General features: G+C 49.9%; 1 protein-coding gene and 1 long non-coding RNA gene across 18 annotated transcripts in view; one reads left to right on the forward strand and one right to left on the reverse strand.

The window, feature by feature from the left end:
* The window catches only part of VRK3 (VRK serine/threonine kinase 3), a 66,694-nt gene extending 49,240 nt beyond the window's left edge, over window positions 1–17,454 (forward strand). For 12 of the 17 annotated variants that reach the window (XM_082435918.1, XM_082435928.1, XM_082435934.1 and 9 more), the window contains 6 exons: window positions 381–473; window positions 3,024–3,156; window positions 4,365–4,485; window positions 10,837–10,895; window positions 14,148–14,284; window positions 17,111–17,454. In XM_082435918.1, the coding sequence (XP_082292044.1) occupies window positions 381–473; window positions 3,024–3,156; window positions 4,365–4,485; window positions 10,837–10,895; window positions 14,148–14,284; window positions 17,111–17,131 (564 nt within the window). In that variant the 3' untranslated portion in view covers window positions 17,132–17,454. Of the gene's footprint in view, window positions 1–380; window positions 474–3,023; window positions 3,157–4,364; window positions 4,486–10,836; window positions 10,896–14,147; window positions 14,297–17,110 lie in introns of all 17 variants that reach the window. The other 5 variants (XM_082435927.1, XM_082435929.1, XM_082435925.1 and 2 more) reach the window with 2 other exon arrangements.
* LOC309648016 lies at window positions 11,019–14,122 on the reverse strand. The gene is made up of 2 exons (XR_014256434.1): window positions 13,537–14,122; window positions 11,019–13,224 (listed from the first exon to the last, which is right to left on the reverse strand). It is a non-coding gene; the product is annotated as an uncharacterized lncRNA (long non-coding RNA).
* Window positions 17,455–17,708: the final 254 nt, after the last annotated feature.

The following is a 17,708-nucleotide window of genomic DNA, read 5'->3' on the forward strand; positions in this document are numbered from 1 at the left end:
ATGTATTTCTGCTCCCTAGGGCGAATGAGACAAAACCTCTTTCATGTACATGAGTGCTGGGTTTTCTTTCTTGCAGGGGGTCAATAAGTAACCCGCTTCTTCCCCTCCTGAGATCAGCTAAGAGATAGACAGAAGAGGTCAATGGAAAACCAAATATCAGCTTTAATGCTGAATTTTTCAAAGGCTTAATTAGAAGACATGCTTAGGTGTGCTGTCAGGGTGGGCTTCCTGATGCTTCACTTAGGAGTAGTCAGGCTTGAACCACCACCCCACCCCCATCACAAGTAGCACCACGTGACCCCAGGCCCAACAGTGGGGGTTCCCTCCGGAGCTTTGTGTTAGCCTGCTGCTCATGGAGATGCTTGCTTTCTTCCCCCCAGCTGGATGCGCTGAAGTTCCTCCATGAGAATGAGTACGTTCATGGCAATGTGACAGCTGAGAATATCTTTGTGAATCCAGAGGACTTGTGCCAGGTAATAGCCAGGTCCTCCCCCATCCTGGGGGCTCTCTGGGCTCAGGAGCTCACCTGTCTCAAAACCTGCATTTATTTCACAATGCTTACTGCGGACAAAGAATTGCTATCCATCACGTATAAAGAGTTCCTTCAAATAAATAAGAAGAGATGAGTAACTTAATAGAAAAATAGACAAAGGATAGGAAAAGCAGTTCGTAGAAAAAGAAATCCACAGGTTAGTTAAATGTATGAAAAGATGCTCAACCTCCCTAATAGTCATAGCAATTAAACTTAAAATACACTATTTTTACCCTTTGGGTGGACAAAATTAAAAATAATATCTCTTGCTGATAAGGATGTAAGGAACTAGGAATTCTTTATATACTATTGGAAGTATGAAATGGGCAACCTTTTTGGAAGGTAATTTGAATATAGCAGTCAAAATTTAAATGCATATGTTTTTTGATCCACCGGGTCCTCTTTTAGGAACGTATCTTATCCATATATTCGGAGATACATGTACAAAATGTTCTGACAACATTGATTGTGACAGTAAAATTGGAAAACCTCAAATATATACTCCCAGCAGAGTACTAATTAGTATTTTAAAGTAAATTCTAATTACTCCTGCTAATGACAGAAACCCAATTTAACATGCCTTAAGCAAAAAAGAAAAAGGAAAAAAAAAAGTTTAAAAAGGGCCAAGTGCAATTTATTGCTCCATGGAGTGGAAAAATCTAGGACTTCACTGGCTTCAAGCATGGCTGAATCTAAGAACTCAGGCCCTGTCATTGGGAAGCTGGCTCTTCCATTCCTGGGCTCTTCTTGTGTTTGCATTGCTCATAATCAGGCAAACTGTCTTCCCTACGGTGACAACATAAATACCAGCAAATGAGGCTCAGATCCCCTCAGTTTAGCAACGCCAGTGGAAATAAATCAGGTGGACCCCACCTCAAACACATGGACCGAGAATTGGAGAGGGGTGACCCCAGAGAAAAATCCTGGAACCATATTAGTCAGAGCTCTCTAAAGAAACAGAACCAATAGAATGTGTGTGTGTGTGTGTGTGTGTGTGTGTGTGCGTGTATATGTAAGAGAGAGAAAGAGGTTTGTTATAATAAGGAGTTGACTCAGACAATTATGGAAGCTGATCTAGGGACCTAGATATGCAGTCGCCAAGCTGGAGACCAGGAGAGCTGCTAATGTGGTCTAGTCAGAGCCCAAAGGCCTGAAAGCCAGGAGAGTTGATTGTGTGATTTCCAGTCTGAAAGCTGGCAGGCTCGAGACCCGAGAAGAGCCAATATTTCTGTTCACATCTAAAGGCAGGAAAAGGCTGATGTTCGGCTCAAGTGGTCAGGCAGGAGGCATTCCCTTTCACTCAGCCTGTGTGTTCTGCTCAACTGATCGGATGAGGCCCGTGCACACTAGAGAGGGCGGTCTGTTTTATTCAGTCTCCTGATACCAGTATTCATCTCATCCAGATACACCCTCACAGACACACCCAGAATAACCTTTGGCTACATGTCTGGGTACCCTGGGGCCCAGTCAGGCTGACACATAAAATTAACCATCACAAACTGTGACCAGCAGAAAAAGATGCAGGTCTCACATGGCCAAAGCCAACAGTTGTCTACTCTCCATTCGACAGAATAAGATGCAGCCATTAGGGACTTCCCTGGTGGCGCAGTGGTTAAGAATCCGCCTGCCAATGCAGGGGACACGGGTTTGAGCCCTGGTCTAGGAAGATCCCACATGCCGCAGAGCAACTAAGCCCATGCACCACCACTACTGAGCCTGTGCTCTAGAGCCTGCAAGCCACAACTACTGAGCCTGCATGCCTAGAGCCCATGCTCTGCAACAAGAGAAGCCACTGCAATGAGAAGCCACTCACTGCAGTGAAGAGTAGCCCCCGCTCGCCGCAACTAGAGAAAGCCCGCGCACAGCAACGAAGACCCAACGCAGCCATAAATAAATAAATTAATTAATTAAATCTTTTTTTAAAATGCAGCCATTAAAAAGCTGGTGTGGCTAATTTTGTGTGTCTAGTAGATACGGACTTTTTGTTTTAAACTCAGGTGAGCCTCCTAACAACGCTGCAAGGTGAGGACTATCATTATCTTCATTTTCCAAATGGAGAAATCAAAGCACAGAGGAGTTTCATAATTTAACCAAAGTTTATGGCCACTAAAGGGCCAAGCTGGCATTGGAACCTGGTCTGTCTGGCTCTAGAGTTAATACACTATTAAAGTGCAGTGAGCTGTGTGCCCAGCAGGAGGTAGAGTGTGATCCATGGGTGGAAAACTAGAGCCCCCTCCCCGTCCACATGTGTTTACTGATTATTTAAAGAAAATGATGTGAAATAACATAAGCATCTATATTAGTGGTTGCTTCTGGACAGTGGGTTTAGGGGGGCTGAGCAGTGATGGGGGACAGTTGGTTTGTGTTCTTTTCACACCCTTCTGTACTGCTCGGCATTATGTTTCAAACTGCACCCACGATTGAAATCTCTGACTCCAGAATCCGAGCTCCTAACCTTCAAACTGTATGGCTTCTCCCCACGTCCACACAGGTGACCCTGGCAGGCTACGGCTTCACCTTCCGCTATTCGCCAGGTGGCACACACGTGGCGTACGCCGAAGGCAGCAGGAGCCCACATGAGGGGGACCTTGAGTTCATTAGCATGGACCTGCACAAGGGATGTGGTAAGAGGCCAGAGAAGGGGTTCGGGACCATGGAGACATGCTTCTCGGACAAGGGCAGCTGTAGGTTTTCACAGCCACGGACAGCAGATGGCCAAACACAGGAGTCAGGCTGAGTGGGGGAGCCACAGTAGGGACTCAGGACCATGGATAGCGCCCCCACACGTTAGGGCACTGTGGGGCAGTAGCCCAGCACCAAGGACACTGAGCGGTTGGCTGCAAGGAAGCCCTGCAGTTCCAGAGGTTCACGTTCAGGATCTGTGTAGACTTGGAACGTCAGAGTTGCCCAAGAGTCATCTAGGAGGGGCTGTTGAGTAAGCAATTGGCTATCCACGTCTGCAGCACAGGAGCAAGGTCTGGATGGAGACTCAGATGTCAGCAGTATCTCAGGAGTTGTCAGTTGAAGCCCAGGGATGGGAATGAAATTATCCAAGGAAGGTGTATGGGGAGAGAAGAGAGCACTTTGAAAAGAAGATTCCTGGAGGAGGTCTCGGCCTCTCTTTCCCAAACCCCTTGATATCATGACCATCCATGTGCCTGCCCGCATCCTCCCACTACACTAAGCTCCCCCAGGGAAGCGATGGTACCTGTGCCTCCAGCACCAGAGGGCGAAGGTCTGGCACAGTCAACTCTCCGTGTTTGTTGAATGCTTATATGGAGTGTTGTCTACATCATGTGATTTAGGAAGCATAAGAAAAATCCAACCCTGCTGTCTCCTTTGCCCTCCCCTACTGAGTGAGGCTGAGTTCAGTGCCCATCCTTCTGCGTTCCCTCATGCCCTGTTCTGTCTCCTATATAACCCAGGTGATCCCACGCTATAACTGTCTCTCCACTGGACTGTCAAGGACTGTCAAGGGCTGGGACCCAACCAAACTCTTACCTGCGTTTTAAGGATGTGGGAGGGGGCCTGGCACACAGGGCTCTGAGGACTCATTGAGCAAATAGGTGCATGAATGAAAGACAAGTAGATGAGGGAGTGAGCTAGTGAGAGCGGGGATGAAGGGATGGCTGAGGGAGTGAATGAGTGATTGAGAGACGCATGAGGGACTGAGAGTAGGTGAGTGAAAAGTGAATGAACAGACGAGAGCCTGTATGTTTGGGTGGTTGAGTGTGTGAGCCCGTGCTTGAGTCCATGAGAGAAAGGAAGGGGGGGGGGTGTCAGTGAGCGGAACATCTGGACTGAGCCGCCACCTCCTCCCCTCCCTCCCCAGGGCCCTCCCGCCGCAGTGACCTCCAGACCCTGGGCTACTGTCTGCTGAAGTGGCTCTATGGGACCCTGCCGTGGACGAAGTGCCTTCCCAACACCGAGGATATCATGGAGCTGAAACAGAAGTGAGTCTGGGGGTCAGCAGAGCCCAGCACTGGCCCAGCACCCCTGCAGGTGGGGCTGAAGCCCAGAACCCAACAGGGAACAGAAAAGAGGGGGAGGTGGCATCTGGCAGAGTCAAGGCCTCTGCAGTTCTCGGGAGTCTGCTCTACCGTCCATTCCAGCAGACAGGAGCGTGGGCCCTGGAGCCACACTGCCTGGCGTCAGACTCCAGCCCCATTGCTGCAGGGTGTTGGGTGGGCAGCTTAACCTCCACAAGCCTCAGTGCCCTCCATCAGGTGGGATCCTATTAGCACCCACCTCAGGGGGCTGTGGAAGGATTCGGGGGAGTCAGGTACACAGCACTCAGCACAGAGCCTGGCCTGTAGAAAATGCTCACAGTGTACAGGACACCATGATTCATTCACTCCCACGGGGACACACGGGCAACCGGAACAATTTGGCCTGGGCCCTGCCTCAGCATCTGGCAACACTGGCCTCTTTTACATGCTTCCCTCACCTCTGCATGTAACAGCGCCCGGTCCTGCTAGTTCTGTTTTAGACGTTCAGCACCAAGGACGGCGGGGTAAAACCGGAAGAGCTGGGTGGTGTGGTTCAGCACCAAGGACAGGGCACCTCGGTGCTAAGGGGGGTGCTGCTGAGTGCGCGGTTCAGCACCAAGGACAGAGGGCAGCTGGGCGCAGAGGGAAGCGAGCAGGGGGGCTTTGGTCTTCAGCACCAAGGACAGAGGGCAGCTGGGCGCAGAGGGAAGCGAGCACGGGGGCTTTGGTCTTCAGCACCAAGGACAGAGGGCAGCTGGGCGCAGAGGGAAGCGAGCACGGGGGCTTTGGTCTTCAGCACCAAGGACAGAGGGCAGCTGGGTGCAGAGGGAAGCGAGCACAGGGGCTTTGGTCTTCAGCACCAAGGACAGTAGACAGCTAGACACAGGGAAGCTCTGCAGGTCCACATGTTGGGATTCAAGATCTGGTATAGCCTTGGGGCGTGAGAGTTGCCCCAAGAGGAGTCATCCAGAAGGGGCCATCCAGGAGATGGTTGGCTCTCCCATCTGAAGTGCAGGAATGAAGTCCAAACGGAGCCTTAGACCCCAGCAGTGTCTCAGGAATTGTCAGCAGAAGCCCTAGGAGAGGGTGAGAGATTATCCAGGAAAAGTGTGCAGAGTGGGAAGAGGGAAAACTCTCCAGTGAACAGCATTGAGTCTGTCGTACTTTTCAGTTCTCAGTTGTTGGTTCGTGTTGAGCCTCTCTCTCATTTTATTTTGCCCCCTTTATTATCCCCCAACTTCCGATCTCTCAACTGTGGACACACATACTTGCTGAATATATGTCCTACCGATATGCTTGTGTAAATGTACTTGTATCCTTAAACTTGCATGACGGTGGTGGCACTGTGTGTATTTGACTTGTATAAATGGTATTCTGTTCTGAATCTCACCTGTTTCTGGCTTTTTTCACTCAGCACTTTAACCCCATCATTACACGTGCATCAACTTTACTGCTTCTGACTACTGCTTTCAAATAAGTTTGTATAGACACGTCTATGTCCTTATACAACATATGATGAGTGTATTTAACTTGCATAAATTGTACTGTGCTCTAAATTTCATTCTCTTTCTTTCTTTCACTCAATGCTGTATTTTTTAAACTTTACATTGTTAAAGAAGCTCAGTGCTTCTCCTCAATTAATTTCAGATGTAGCTGTGTCCTTGAAAAATATGTTGTGTTTGAAATATGTTATGTTTGATTTATGCCGATGGAACACACACCCAGATGCCATGCCCCAAATCTCACCCTCCTTCAGGTTTCAGCTTAGTCGTCACTCCCCAGGGAGCCCTTCCCTCGCCCCCACTGCATCAGGTCTCCTGCTTGTTCACGCTCAGAGGAAGGGACGCCCGTCACATTGGCCTGCCCGTAATGACCTGTTCAAGGCTGACCTTTATTGTACACTTTCCTGTGCCAGGCAGTGAGGGCAGTGCTCCCCTGTGCCATCCTCAGAGCAGCTCTGAGCTAAGTGTGCTCGTGATCTGAAAGCACAGAGACCTTAGGTAATCAGCCCAGGTCACACAGCTGATTAGAGTTGCTCCCAGGTCATTTGACTCCAGAGGAGGCCCTTTCACCTGGAAGCTAGTATCTCCCAAGTATGGGAGGCTTATCGCACGTGGATTGGTGGTGTTTGGATGCAGCCATCCTCCACTCACCAAATACTCGTTGAGCACCTCCCATGCACCAGGCTCTATTCCAGGGCCTGGGGATACAGGAGTAACTAGGACAAACATCCCTGCCCTCAGGGAACTCGCTTTCTAATGGGGGAGATAGACAGTACAGAGATAGTGAAACACACAGCATGGCAGAGGTCAGACGGTGGGGGCCATCGGGTCGGAACCCTGGGTAGCCATCAGGGGGCTGTCAGGGTGTGGGCATGCCTGCTGTTTTACGTTTAAAGGCCAGGGCAGGTCTCATGGCAGTGGTGACAGATGAATCACCTCCAGAAAGGCAGGGAGGCAAGTAGGAGGTCCCACTTCGGTGCTGATATGCCCCGACACCTCTGCTGAAGGACGAAGAGACGACAGAGAAAGAGCAGCTTTCAGCTCCCAGGTTTCCTCTGCATCAGAACCTGCCAGAACATAAGCCCACTTCCCTGCTTTCTTAATTTCTTTCTGCACTTATTGTCTAGTTTTCCAGTAGTTTTCCATTTTTGCATTGAAGCCAGGTGAAAACGAGTCACAGAATTAGCAACACAAGTAGTCGGAGGCCACAGCCCAGCCGCTAAAGCGGTTAAGTGAGGCTGAAGTTTGTGAACTGCTCCTTGAAGCGCTCTGCTGTGTTAGTGAGGAGGCTGAGTTGCTCTTACGAGGAGACCCCGAAAGACTGCGGCTCAAAGGAGGTAGATCTTTACTTCCTTCTCACTAACTGTCCCGAGGTAGGAGACCAAGGGTTGTGGAGCACCTCGGCCCCCCTCATACTGGGTGTGAGCTCTAGTGCCACTGACTCCCGTTGCTTTTAGAGGGCAGGACCGGAAATGACATGTCTCTTGGTCCCGGTCCCGTGGCCACCCCAAGCTGCAGTGGGGGCTGGGAAATGTCTCCAGCCCGTGGCTGCCGACCCCTGGGATTCTGCCATCGCAGGGGAGGAGTGACACCGGGCGCCAGGTAGCGGACTCCTCCGCAGTGCCCCCTTTAGTCGGATTTCTCTGAAGGCAGGGACCGCGTCAGCTCTCTTGTCACTGTGTTGTTCGCAGTACAGCGCTTGGCACGTCGTGGGTGCTCGTGAGATAGTTGCAGGATGGATGAACGACTAAGGAAAGAAGGCGTGAACCTTCTTCACACCCAGGCCTGGGCTTCCGCGTGGGCACAGGGGTCGGGCAGATGCAGCCCCAGGTTTGGAGGTTCCCAGGCCCGGGAGGAGACACGCAGGCAGGAAGTGGGCGGTGCCTGTGAGGGTGGAGGCAGCCCCGGGGCATTGTGGGAGCAGGGGGGAGGCACGTGACCTGCCTCGGGGCTGCTGGGAGCCCTTACCCAAGAGGCGCCTGACCCGGTCTGCCGAGGAGCTTCCCAGGCAGGCAAAGGGGAGGCAAGATTTCTGGGCAGACAGCGTGTCACATATGTGAACCCTCTGTTCGTTCATTCGTACATTCTGAACCTGCTTCCTGAGGCTCCACTGGGTTGGATCCTCCCTCCCTCTACCTCCTCGAACTCCTAAGAACAGTCTTATCTCCCTTTTCACCTCTCTCCCACCTTCCCCTTCCCAGGAGTTAATCAAATGTGACTGTGAAATGCTTCACTAAGAGGCTCTGCCCTTGCCAAGTCAGACGCAGAGTAAATAAAATAGGTCTTAGTAATCATTTTCATATCAGTGACTTCAGAATAAGTAAGAGTTCCTTCCAGAACCCCAGATCCCAGTCACGATCACAGAGGGAGGGCGGGGAACATGAAGATGCTCCACAGGGAGCATCAGTGGTGATGTGGGACTCATTCTAGACACCCCCAGCCCAGCCTCTGTCGGTTGACTTGAGGCAGTAACCAAAGGGCCCACAAGGGGGCAGTGTTGCCACATGCACGTTTTCCGGAGCCCTAACCTGTCCTCTCCGAAGTCTTACTGGTGTGCGTGGCTTTTTCCCATTCACTCAGCAAATATGTATTCATTTTTTTGAAAGTTCTAGTTCATGACAATGAATGAATAAAAGAAAGAGGAAGGCAATTTGATTCCCCATGGCTTACTGTTGTGCAAGGCTCCCAGCTGGGAAAGCACAGACTACGGTCGGAGTTGGGTCCCTGCTCTCAAGGCTGCCGCTGGGCGGGGAGGTCCCACGAACACAGTGACAGCCTGTGATGGGAGAATTGCTCATACAATTTACAACGTCCTGAGGCTGGCACAGCTCTTTTCTGCCATCACTCGCTCGCTCAATCATTTACCACATACATCCTGAGGCTGCTAGGGAGAGACAAGGGTCAGACCCAGCCCTTCTTGTGCACATATGACAGTAGCTGTAGGGGATCCGTGGACCTATGCGCAGGGTGTGCAAACACTCGGCAGGGATCCGTTTCCTGCACCTGCAGGGGTCCAGGGGAAGCTTCCAGGGGACCAGCCCTCAAGCCATGTCCAGAAGGGAGAGCAGCCACGTACTGGGGGTCAAGGTGGGGAAAGGCTGCCAAAGGCAGAGGAGCAGTATGTACAGAGGCCAGGAGATGTGGGTGGATGTGTGACCTGGTTGGGGGACTAGAAGGAGTTTGGTGTGACTGGAGCATGAGACGGGAGGGAGGAAGTCAGGGAGACAAAGCCACAGGGGCTGGTGGCTTTGGTGCCAGAGATTTCCCAGCAGGGCACTGGGGACCCACAGGAGGGCTGTGAGCAGGGAGGGGCAGGGTCCACTCTGGGCATAGAAAGACTCTCTGGGGCTGTTGGGGGGGGGTGCATGGAAAGCTGGGGAGGAGGCTGGGGTCCAGGGAGAAAGGGTGAGGCCTGAGTTGGGCTTAGAGCCGTGGACAGAGAGGGGGATGGGGCAGAGAGTGTTGGGGAGCAGGAGGGTGGGGCTTGGGGACTTCTGGGCTGTAGGGGAGGGGAAGGGGAATAAATTTATTTTATTTATTTATTTTTGGCTGCATTGGGTCTTTGTTGCCGCATGCAGGCTTTCTCTAGTTGCGGAGAGCAGGGCTACTCTTTGTTGCGGTGGGTGTGCTTCTCATTGCGGTGGCTTCTCTTGTTGCAGAGCACGGGCTCTAGCCGTGCGGGCTTCAGTAGTTGTGGCACGAGGGCTCAGCAGTTGTGGCTCACGGGCTCGAGAGCGCAGGCTCAGTAGTTGTGGCGCACGGGCTTAGTTGCTCCGCGGCATGTGGGATCTTCCCGGACCAGGGCTCGAACCTGTGTCCCCTGCATTGGCAGGCGGGTTCTTAACCACTGCACCACCAGGGAAGTCCCCAGCATGTTAGTTTCATTATACAGCACAGTGATTCAGTTATATATATATGAATATATATATATGAATATATATGTGAACATATATATATTCTATTTCAGATTCTTTTCCCTTATAGATTATTACAAAATATTGAGTAGAGTTTCCTGTGCTATACAGTAGGTCCTTAACCTCCTCGTTTATCCCTCCCCCCCCCCAACTTTCATTTTTCTTGAGTGGTCCAAGAGGGGGTGTGTGTGTGTGTGTGTCTGTGTGTCTGTGTATTTATACATGTATATGTATACAAATGTGTGTGGATAGACAGTTGATCCTCATTATTCACAGATTCTGTATTTGTGAATTGACCTCTTCCCTAAAATGTATTTGTAACCCCAAAATCAATACTTTGAATGGCTTTCAAAGTCATTCTCAGACACGCAGAGTGGAGAAAATTTTGAGTTGCCTGATGCACATGATCCCAGCCGAGGTTGAACAAGGCGACACTCTGCCTTCTTGTTTCAGCTCACAAGTGTCCTTCATGTGGTCTGTTTAGTGCCACATTTTCCACACTTTTATGCTTTTTGGGGGGGGATTTTGCTGTTTAAAATGGCCCCAAGCATAGTGATGAAGTGCTAAGCGCAAGGAAATACGTGTGTGAGATGAGCCTCCTTCAGGTGTGAACTATAGTGCTGTTGGGCCAGAGATCCATGTGAATGACTCAACGTTATATTAAATAAGATGTCTTTAGGCACACAGGTAAAACCAGGTGATGTATTGATCAGTTGGTAAAAATGTTGCAATTGGAAGCTGTGCTTCTGGTAAACTCCTGGCTCAGAATTTGCTCCTTCAGTGTCCAAGGCATAACTACCGTGAATAATGAGAACTAGGGCACATCTACCAGACATCCAGTTTCAGAAGGTTGCTCTCCTTCCCTAAAAGGCCTTTCACATGTACCTCTGCCCTCTCAGGTTTCTTGACAACCCAGAAGGCCTCGTGGGACAGCGCAGTCGCTGGATCAATACCTCAGGTATGTCCCAAGAGGAGGGAGCCGGCGGGGGCCATGGAGGGACCGGGGCTCAGGCCCATCCCAGATGCCTCTCTTTACCACCCCTCTATTTTCCTTCTTTGAGTTTTCCAAATCACACATGTATTTGTGCCCCTTGTAGAAAAACAAAAATCTTCTCCCAAATTTCAGAAGTGTGTCTGAACAGTAATAACAGCAACACACACACACATGCAACCACACACACATAATGTGTGGGTTTTTTTAATGGAATCATATTACGTATATTGGTCTCTGACTTACTTTTTCATTTAAGGTGATACCTTAGAGATTTCTGTGTCAATACTTGTAGAATTTTATGGGTATTTTTTTTTAACTGTGGTATAATACACTTAACGTCAGTTAAAACTACAGTTCTGACTCATTAGTCAGTCCTGAAATCCGTTTAACGGGTCAAAAACAGGATTTTTAAAAATTAAAAAACAGACAAAAAAATATGAATGCCTTACAGAAGTTAAGGAAATGCCATATCTTCAGTGATACATATTTATACTCATATATATGTATGTGAGTAATGGGTTATAATTAGAAATACATCTTATAATATATTTATATTTTATATTATAAAATGTATTTCTAATTATATCTCTATTTCTGTTTTGTTTATAATTTCATTTGTATCTTTTTTTTTTTTAGATTCCACATATAAGCAATATCATATGATATTTGTCTTTCTCTGTCTGGCTTATTTCACTTAGTTTGATAATCCATGTTGCTGCAAATGGCATTATTTCATTCTTTTTTTGGCTGAGTAATATTCCACTGTATATATATGTATATATATATGTGTGTGTGTGTGTGTGTATATATATATATATATATATATATATATATATATATATATATATGCCACGGCTTCTTTATTCATTCATCTGTCAATGGTCATTTACGTTGCTTCCCTGTCTTGCCTACTTCAAATAGTGATGCTATGAATATTGGTGTGTGTGTATGTTTGTGAATTAGAGGTTTCTCCAGATACATGCCCAGAAGTGGGATTGCTGGTTCATATGGTAATTCTATTTTTAGTTTTTTAAGGAACTTCCATACTGTTCTCCATAGTGGCTGCACCACTTTACATTCCCACCAACAGTGTAGGAGGGTTCCCTTTTCTCCACACCCTCTCCTGAATTTATTATTTGTAGACTTTTCGCTGATGGCCATTCTGACCGGAGTGAGGCGATACCTCATTGTAGCTTCAATTTGCATTTCTCTAATAATTAGCGATGGTGAGCATCTTTTCATGTAAACCATCATTTTTAAAGCCAATCCCTATTATTGAAGATTGAGGCTGTTTTTGTTTTGTTTGGGGGAGTGGTTTTTTCCAGCGTCCCTGCTATAGGACGTCTACATTGCTCTCTAAACATGAGGCAGAAAGACAGCTGGAAAAGTATAGTTTATCCCCTCCAGCTCTGTAAGGACTCATTTTTAAATTACCTGACATCCCTGGATTCAAATCATGTCTCTGCTGCTCAGGTCACTCTCCCCTCCAGCCTCGGGCTCTTGCTCCGTAAGAATGAGCTCCATTGGGAGTTCCCTGGTGGTCTAGTGGTTAGGATGCCAGGCTTTTACTGCCCAGGGCCCAGCCAGGTTCAATCCCTGGTCGGGGAACTGAGATTACGGAAGCTGCGCCAGCATGGCCAAAAAAACAAAAAACAAAAACAAGGAGCCCCACGGTTAGTTTATTGCAGCTCTGAGATTCTAAGCCAGTCACGGGGAAGCGGAGCCAGTGGCGCCAGTGGGGCTGGTGGGGCCGGGCTTGGGGTGGGCGGGGCCAGAAGGAAGTTCAGCTCCAGGTTTACAGCCTCTCTGAGCCTCCGCTTCCCCACGTGTAAAATGGGGCCAATAATAGCCCTCACCTCCCGAAGTTTGTCCCGAGAATTCAGTGTAGAACTGGGCCCGGGGGTGCTGCCTTAGCTTCTGCTGCAGCCCTAATTAAACGTGCTCAGAGCCAGCCTGAGACAGACATTGCTCAAGTGGGAGCTCTTATGATTATTGGTTTCATAATTGGCACTTTTAAAAAGTGTAATAATGGCATTGTGCTATTTAGGGAAAACAGACAACAAAAAGGCTTTATCTTTCAAAACAGCCTCTATCTTTTAAACTGCGTCCCTGGGGCAGCCAGCCTGGTTTTGTAAGCCAGTGAACTAAGTTTTTGTGGGGGTTTTTTTGGCCGCGTACCCTGACTTGCGGGATCTTCGTTCCCTGACCAGGGATCCAACCCGTGCCCCCTGCAGTGGAATCACGGAGTCACAACCACAGGACTGCAAGGGAATTCCCCTAAGAATTGTTTTACCTTTTTTTTTTTTTTAATTTATTTATTTATTTATTTATTTATGGCTGTGTTGGGTCTTCGTTTCTGTGCGAGGGCTTTCTCTAGTTGCGGCAAGCGGGGGCCACTCTTCATCGCGGTGCACGGGCCTCTCACTATCGCAGACTCTCTTGTTGTGGAGCACAGGCTCCAGACACGCAGGCTCAGCAGTTGTGGCTCACGGGCCTAGTTGCTCTGCGGCATGTGAGATCTTCCCAGACCAGGGCTCGAACCCGTGTCCCCTGCATTGGCAGGCAGATTCTCAACCACTGTGCCACCAGGGAAGCCCTGTTTTACCTTTTGAAATGGCTGGGGAAAAAAGTCAAGAGAAGAACATTTTGTGACACATGAAACCTGTCTGAAGTTCAAGCTGCAGAGTCCATAAATAAAGTAGTCTTGGTGCATAGCTACGCCCATTGGCTTCCTGCCTTCTGTGGGCCTTTTGTGGGAGAACAGCTGAGTTGGGTCCTGGCCACACAGACTCCCGGCGTACAAAGCCAAAAATATTTATTCTCTGGCACTTTACAGTAAAAGCTTGCTGGCTCCCATTTAGAGATACCCACCAAATAGTTAGAGATAAAATCGTATAATCAGCCTGGATTTGCTTTAAAACAATACAGGAGGGGGGAGGGGTAGGGGTTTTGATGAAACAAGATGGGCATGAGTTGACAGCTGATGAGACTGGGTGACGGGTATGCTGCTGTTCATGGTACCGCTCTCCTGTTGCTTATGTTTCACGTTTTCCAAAAAAAAAAACCAATTTAAATCTAAGTGGCCGTGGCCGTGGCAGTGCCAGGCACAGAGGAAGCACTGAGCAAATGGGCACCATTGTCGAGACCCTCTAGGCAGAGCCCCTCAGGCTCTGGGTTGGGTACCTCTCTCAGGCTCCTCCCGTGTCTTGACCACAGAGACCCTGCAGGAGTACCTGAAGGTGGTGATGGCCCTCAAGTACGAGGAGAAGCCGCCCTACACCGCCCTGAGGAACAATCTGGAAGCCCTGCTGCAGGATCTGCGGGTGTCGGCCTACGACCCCTTGGCCCTCCAGGTGGTACCCTAGGTGGGTTCCAGTGGGAAGAGTTTGTGAGGCTTAACCCTCTCCCCAGCTCCCACCGCTGTTTCCACCCATGCCATTTGATGTTTATACTCCAGGAGCCAGCTTCCCAGTGAGCTGCTGCCTTTTTCCACAGGATTCTTGAACCTTCCAGCCCCCAGGCATCACAAGTAGCAGGAACTCGACTCAAACTGGCTTTAAGGAAAAGGGCAATTGATTGGCCCTTGTCACTAGAACATTCCGAGGGGGAAGCTTTAGGTGTGACTGGATTCGGGGCCTGGAAGTTAGCACCGAGATGTTGGCAGTCTCTGTCTTTCTCTGTCCCTTTTCTCTTCCCTCCATCCCTCTACCCATCCACATGCAGTCTCTGCTTTCCTTTGGGTCACTCCCCGCAAAACCCCATCTCTCCCCCACCAAAATCCCTGGCTCTGTGTCCAGTGCCTCACCTTGCTCGTGTGTGTGTGTGTGTGTGTGTGTGTGTGTGTGTGTGTGTGATGACTGTTTGACTACAGTAAGCATACACATACAGGAAGTAGGGGAGCTAACGCCCAGGAAGTAGAAAGGCCACACCGTACAACACGTGGACGAACACATTGACAAAACATTCCACATCTTTATAAAAGGGGCTGTATTGGTCCTTTTGCCTTTTTCGTTGTTGTTCCACTGAGCCCATATGGCCGTTCCTTGGGATAATGGGGAAGGGCAACTCATACTGTTCGGTTCCTTCCCCCGCAGTCTTGCAGCGCTCCCATGGCGGGGATGAAGGATGCTCTTTATAACGCCAGTGGCTGGGTGTTTGCTTGCTTTGCCAGGCTTTTGTTTTCCAGACAAAACACCTTGAACACCCGTCTGCATACAGGCCTGAGGATGGATTTCTTTTGAAGGAGATAAGCAGATTGCTCCGCCTGGGGGCTGTACTCACTCATTTACACTCCCCTTAGCACTGAGTGAGAGCGTACAGGAATCTGTGGAAGGTCAAAATTATAAACTCAGTTCACTTGACGGTTCATTTTGGCGAGGCGGCATGGATGGGTTCTGAGGAGAAGCTTCCCCAAGGCCCTCCCCTGTCCGTGGGGTTGTCATTTCTCTCACATGTCTGTCTGGATTCAAAGCTCAGTGTCTGTCCAATTCAGCGGTTCTCAGACAGAGGCAGTGTTCCCCCAGGGGCCATTTGGCAGCGTCTGGAGACATTTCTGGTGGTCACGCCTGGGGAGAGGTGCTGCTGGCACCTCGGGTCGAGGCCGGGGACGCTGCTCCCTGTCGAGCGACACACAGGCCGCCCTGCTCTCAGCAGTGCCATGGCCAAGGAAGCAGGCCCACGTGCATCTTGAGGAGCATCTTTGTGGGTGGCAGCCTGTCTCCCACAGTGGTCTTCTTCTGTTGGCACCTTGACGACAGGTGCTTCTTCAGCCCTGCCACCCTTACTCACATCCCAGAGCTGAAGACACGAGATAACATGTGTATCCAGCTCTTCACACAGTGCCTGGGTGCAGAGCGTTCCAAAAATGCCAGATTTTGTTTGTTTGTTTGTTTGTTTGTTCAGTAACCTAGCAGGCTCCCTGCCTTAATCACAGACACTCTCCAAAAGTGAAGGCGTGAAGTCTTTGTGTCCCCCCAACCCCCAGCTGTCCCGAGAGACCTCTGGGTCCTCCCACACCCCTCTCTGCCCCCAGCCCTGTCCCTCCAGGCAGTTGCTAAGTCTCTTCTAGCCCTCTCCTCCAGGGCTCTGCCTCTGCCCGGATCCCCCAGAGTGTGGTCACCTGCTGGCAGTGAGCTCCGGGAGGGCCGGGTCACGTCTGTCTCTGCATCTCTGTGTTTCCCACTCACGTCACTGGCCTGGCTCATAAATATTCCACCCATATTTACCGAGTGGGTGAGTCCAGCCTTCCCATCAGTGCTGGCCTGTCTTACAGCATCTCCCTGTCCCCCACCCCCCCGGTACCATGGAAATTTAAAAGCTAAAGACCGAACGGCCCCTTTCAGGATCATTACAGCTCTAGGGACCACTTACTCAGTGGCAAGTTTGTCCCTTGGTTAGGAACTTAATGAAGAGATGCTCCTTAAGGAGCCCAGGGACTTTGGAGTAACTAGAGGATCATCTTGCCTCTGCCTTGGCCCGAGTGCCCAACCACCCTTCAGATTCTAGGCCAGGCCGAGCTCAGTCCTACCTCAGGACCTTTGCACTTGCCATTCGCATGGTCTGTGACGATTTTCCCCTTCTTTTTTAGTTTATTTATTTATTTATTATTTTTGGCTGCATTGGGTCTTCGTTGCTATGCGCGGGCTTTCTCTAGTTGCGGTGAGCGGGGGCTACTCTTCATTGCGGTGCGTGGGCTTCTCATTGTGGTGGCTTTTCTTGTTGCGGAGCACGGGCTCTAGGCGCAGAGGCTTCAGTAGTTGTGGCGCGCGGGCTCTAGAGCGCAGGCTCAGTAGTTGCGGTGCACGGGCTTAGTTGCTCCGCAGCATGTGGGATCTTCCCAGACCAGGGCTCGAACCCGTGTCCCCTGCGTTGGCAGGTGGTTTCCTAACCCCTGCGCCACCAGGGAAGTCCCTCCCCTTCGTTTTTGCATGACCGGCTGCTTCTCATCACTGCCTCTCAGATCCCGAGGCCTCCCCTTGTCGCCTTCTGGAGGGAAGCATGTGCTTAATCTGTCGTGTCTCCACGCTTCTCCAGATTGTAATCCCAGCAAAGTCTTCTTGTTCCTCTTGTTCACGGTGGTATCTCCCGTCCCTAGAAAGTAGAAAGCCCCTATCACACAGTAGGGCTTAAGGGTACTCTTTGAATGAATGACACTGACAGCCATTTTTATCGTCTTCCAGAACTTTCCTCCTGCAGTTTGAAATAGAAAAAAAAAAAAGAAGACATGTGACTCAAGGCCTGCTGTAGAATCACAGACAAGCTTCTAGAAAGATCCCTCGAATGTGTATCCTGCCACTTCTTTAGATCATCCGTCTAGATCAGCCTCAGGGAGCCCGTAAGTTAGGCTCAGACACTGTGAACTCCCTCCTTTGACCTTCCCTCCCTTCAGCCGTTGTCTCCCACCAGCCACTGGCGTTTTGGACGGAGAAGACCCCCAATTCACAGACGGGGGTTGGGCTGGTCCTCTCAGTGAGGACGCTGCCATTGGCACCACTATGCTTTAACAATAAATTGTTTCATTGGAGCTTGGAGGGTTGAGTGTCTGCAAAAGAAGTTCCTTTTGGAAAAATTCAGCTCATGTTTTTTCTCCCACCTACCCATCCCTTCAACCTTTCACCCAGCCATCCACTCTTTCATACATCTATTCACACTTTCAGGCAGACACTCATCCATCCATTCTTTCACTTATCTATCCATCCATCCCTCCATCCATCCCTCCATATACTTGTCTGTCCATCCCTCCATCCATTCACCCTTTCACCCATCCATTCATTTACT

Source organism: Balaenoptera physalus (assembly GCF_965194825.1).
Source record: "Balaenoptera physalus genome assembly, chromosome: 19".
Classification (NCBI taxonomy): Eukaryota; Metazoa; Chordata; class Mammalia; order Artiodactyla; family Balaenopteridae; genus Balaenoptera; species Balaenoptera physalus.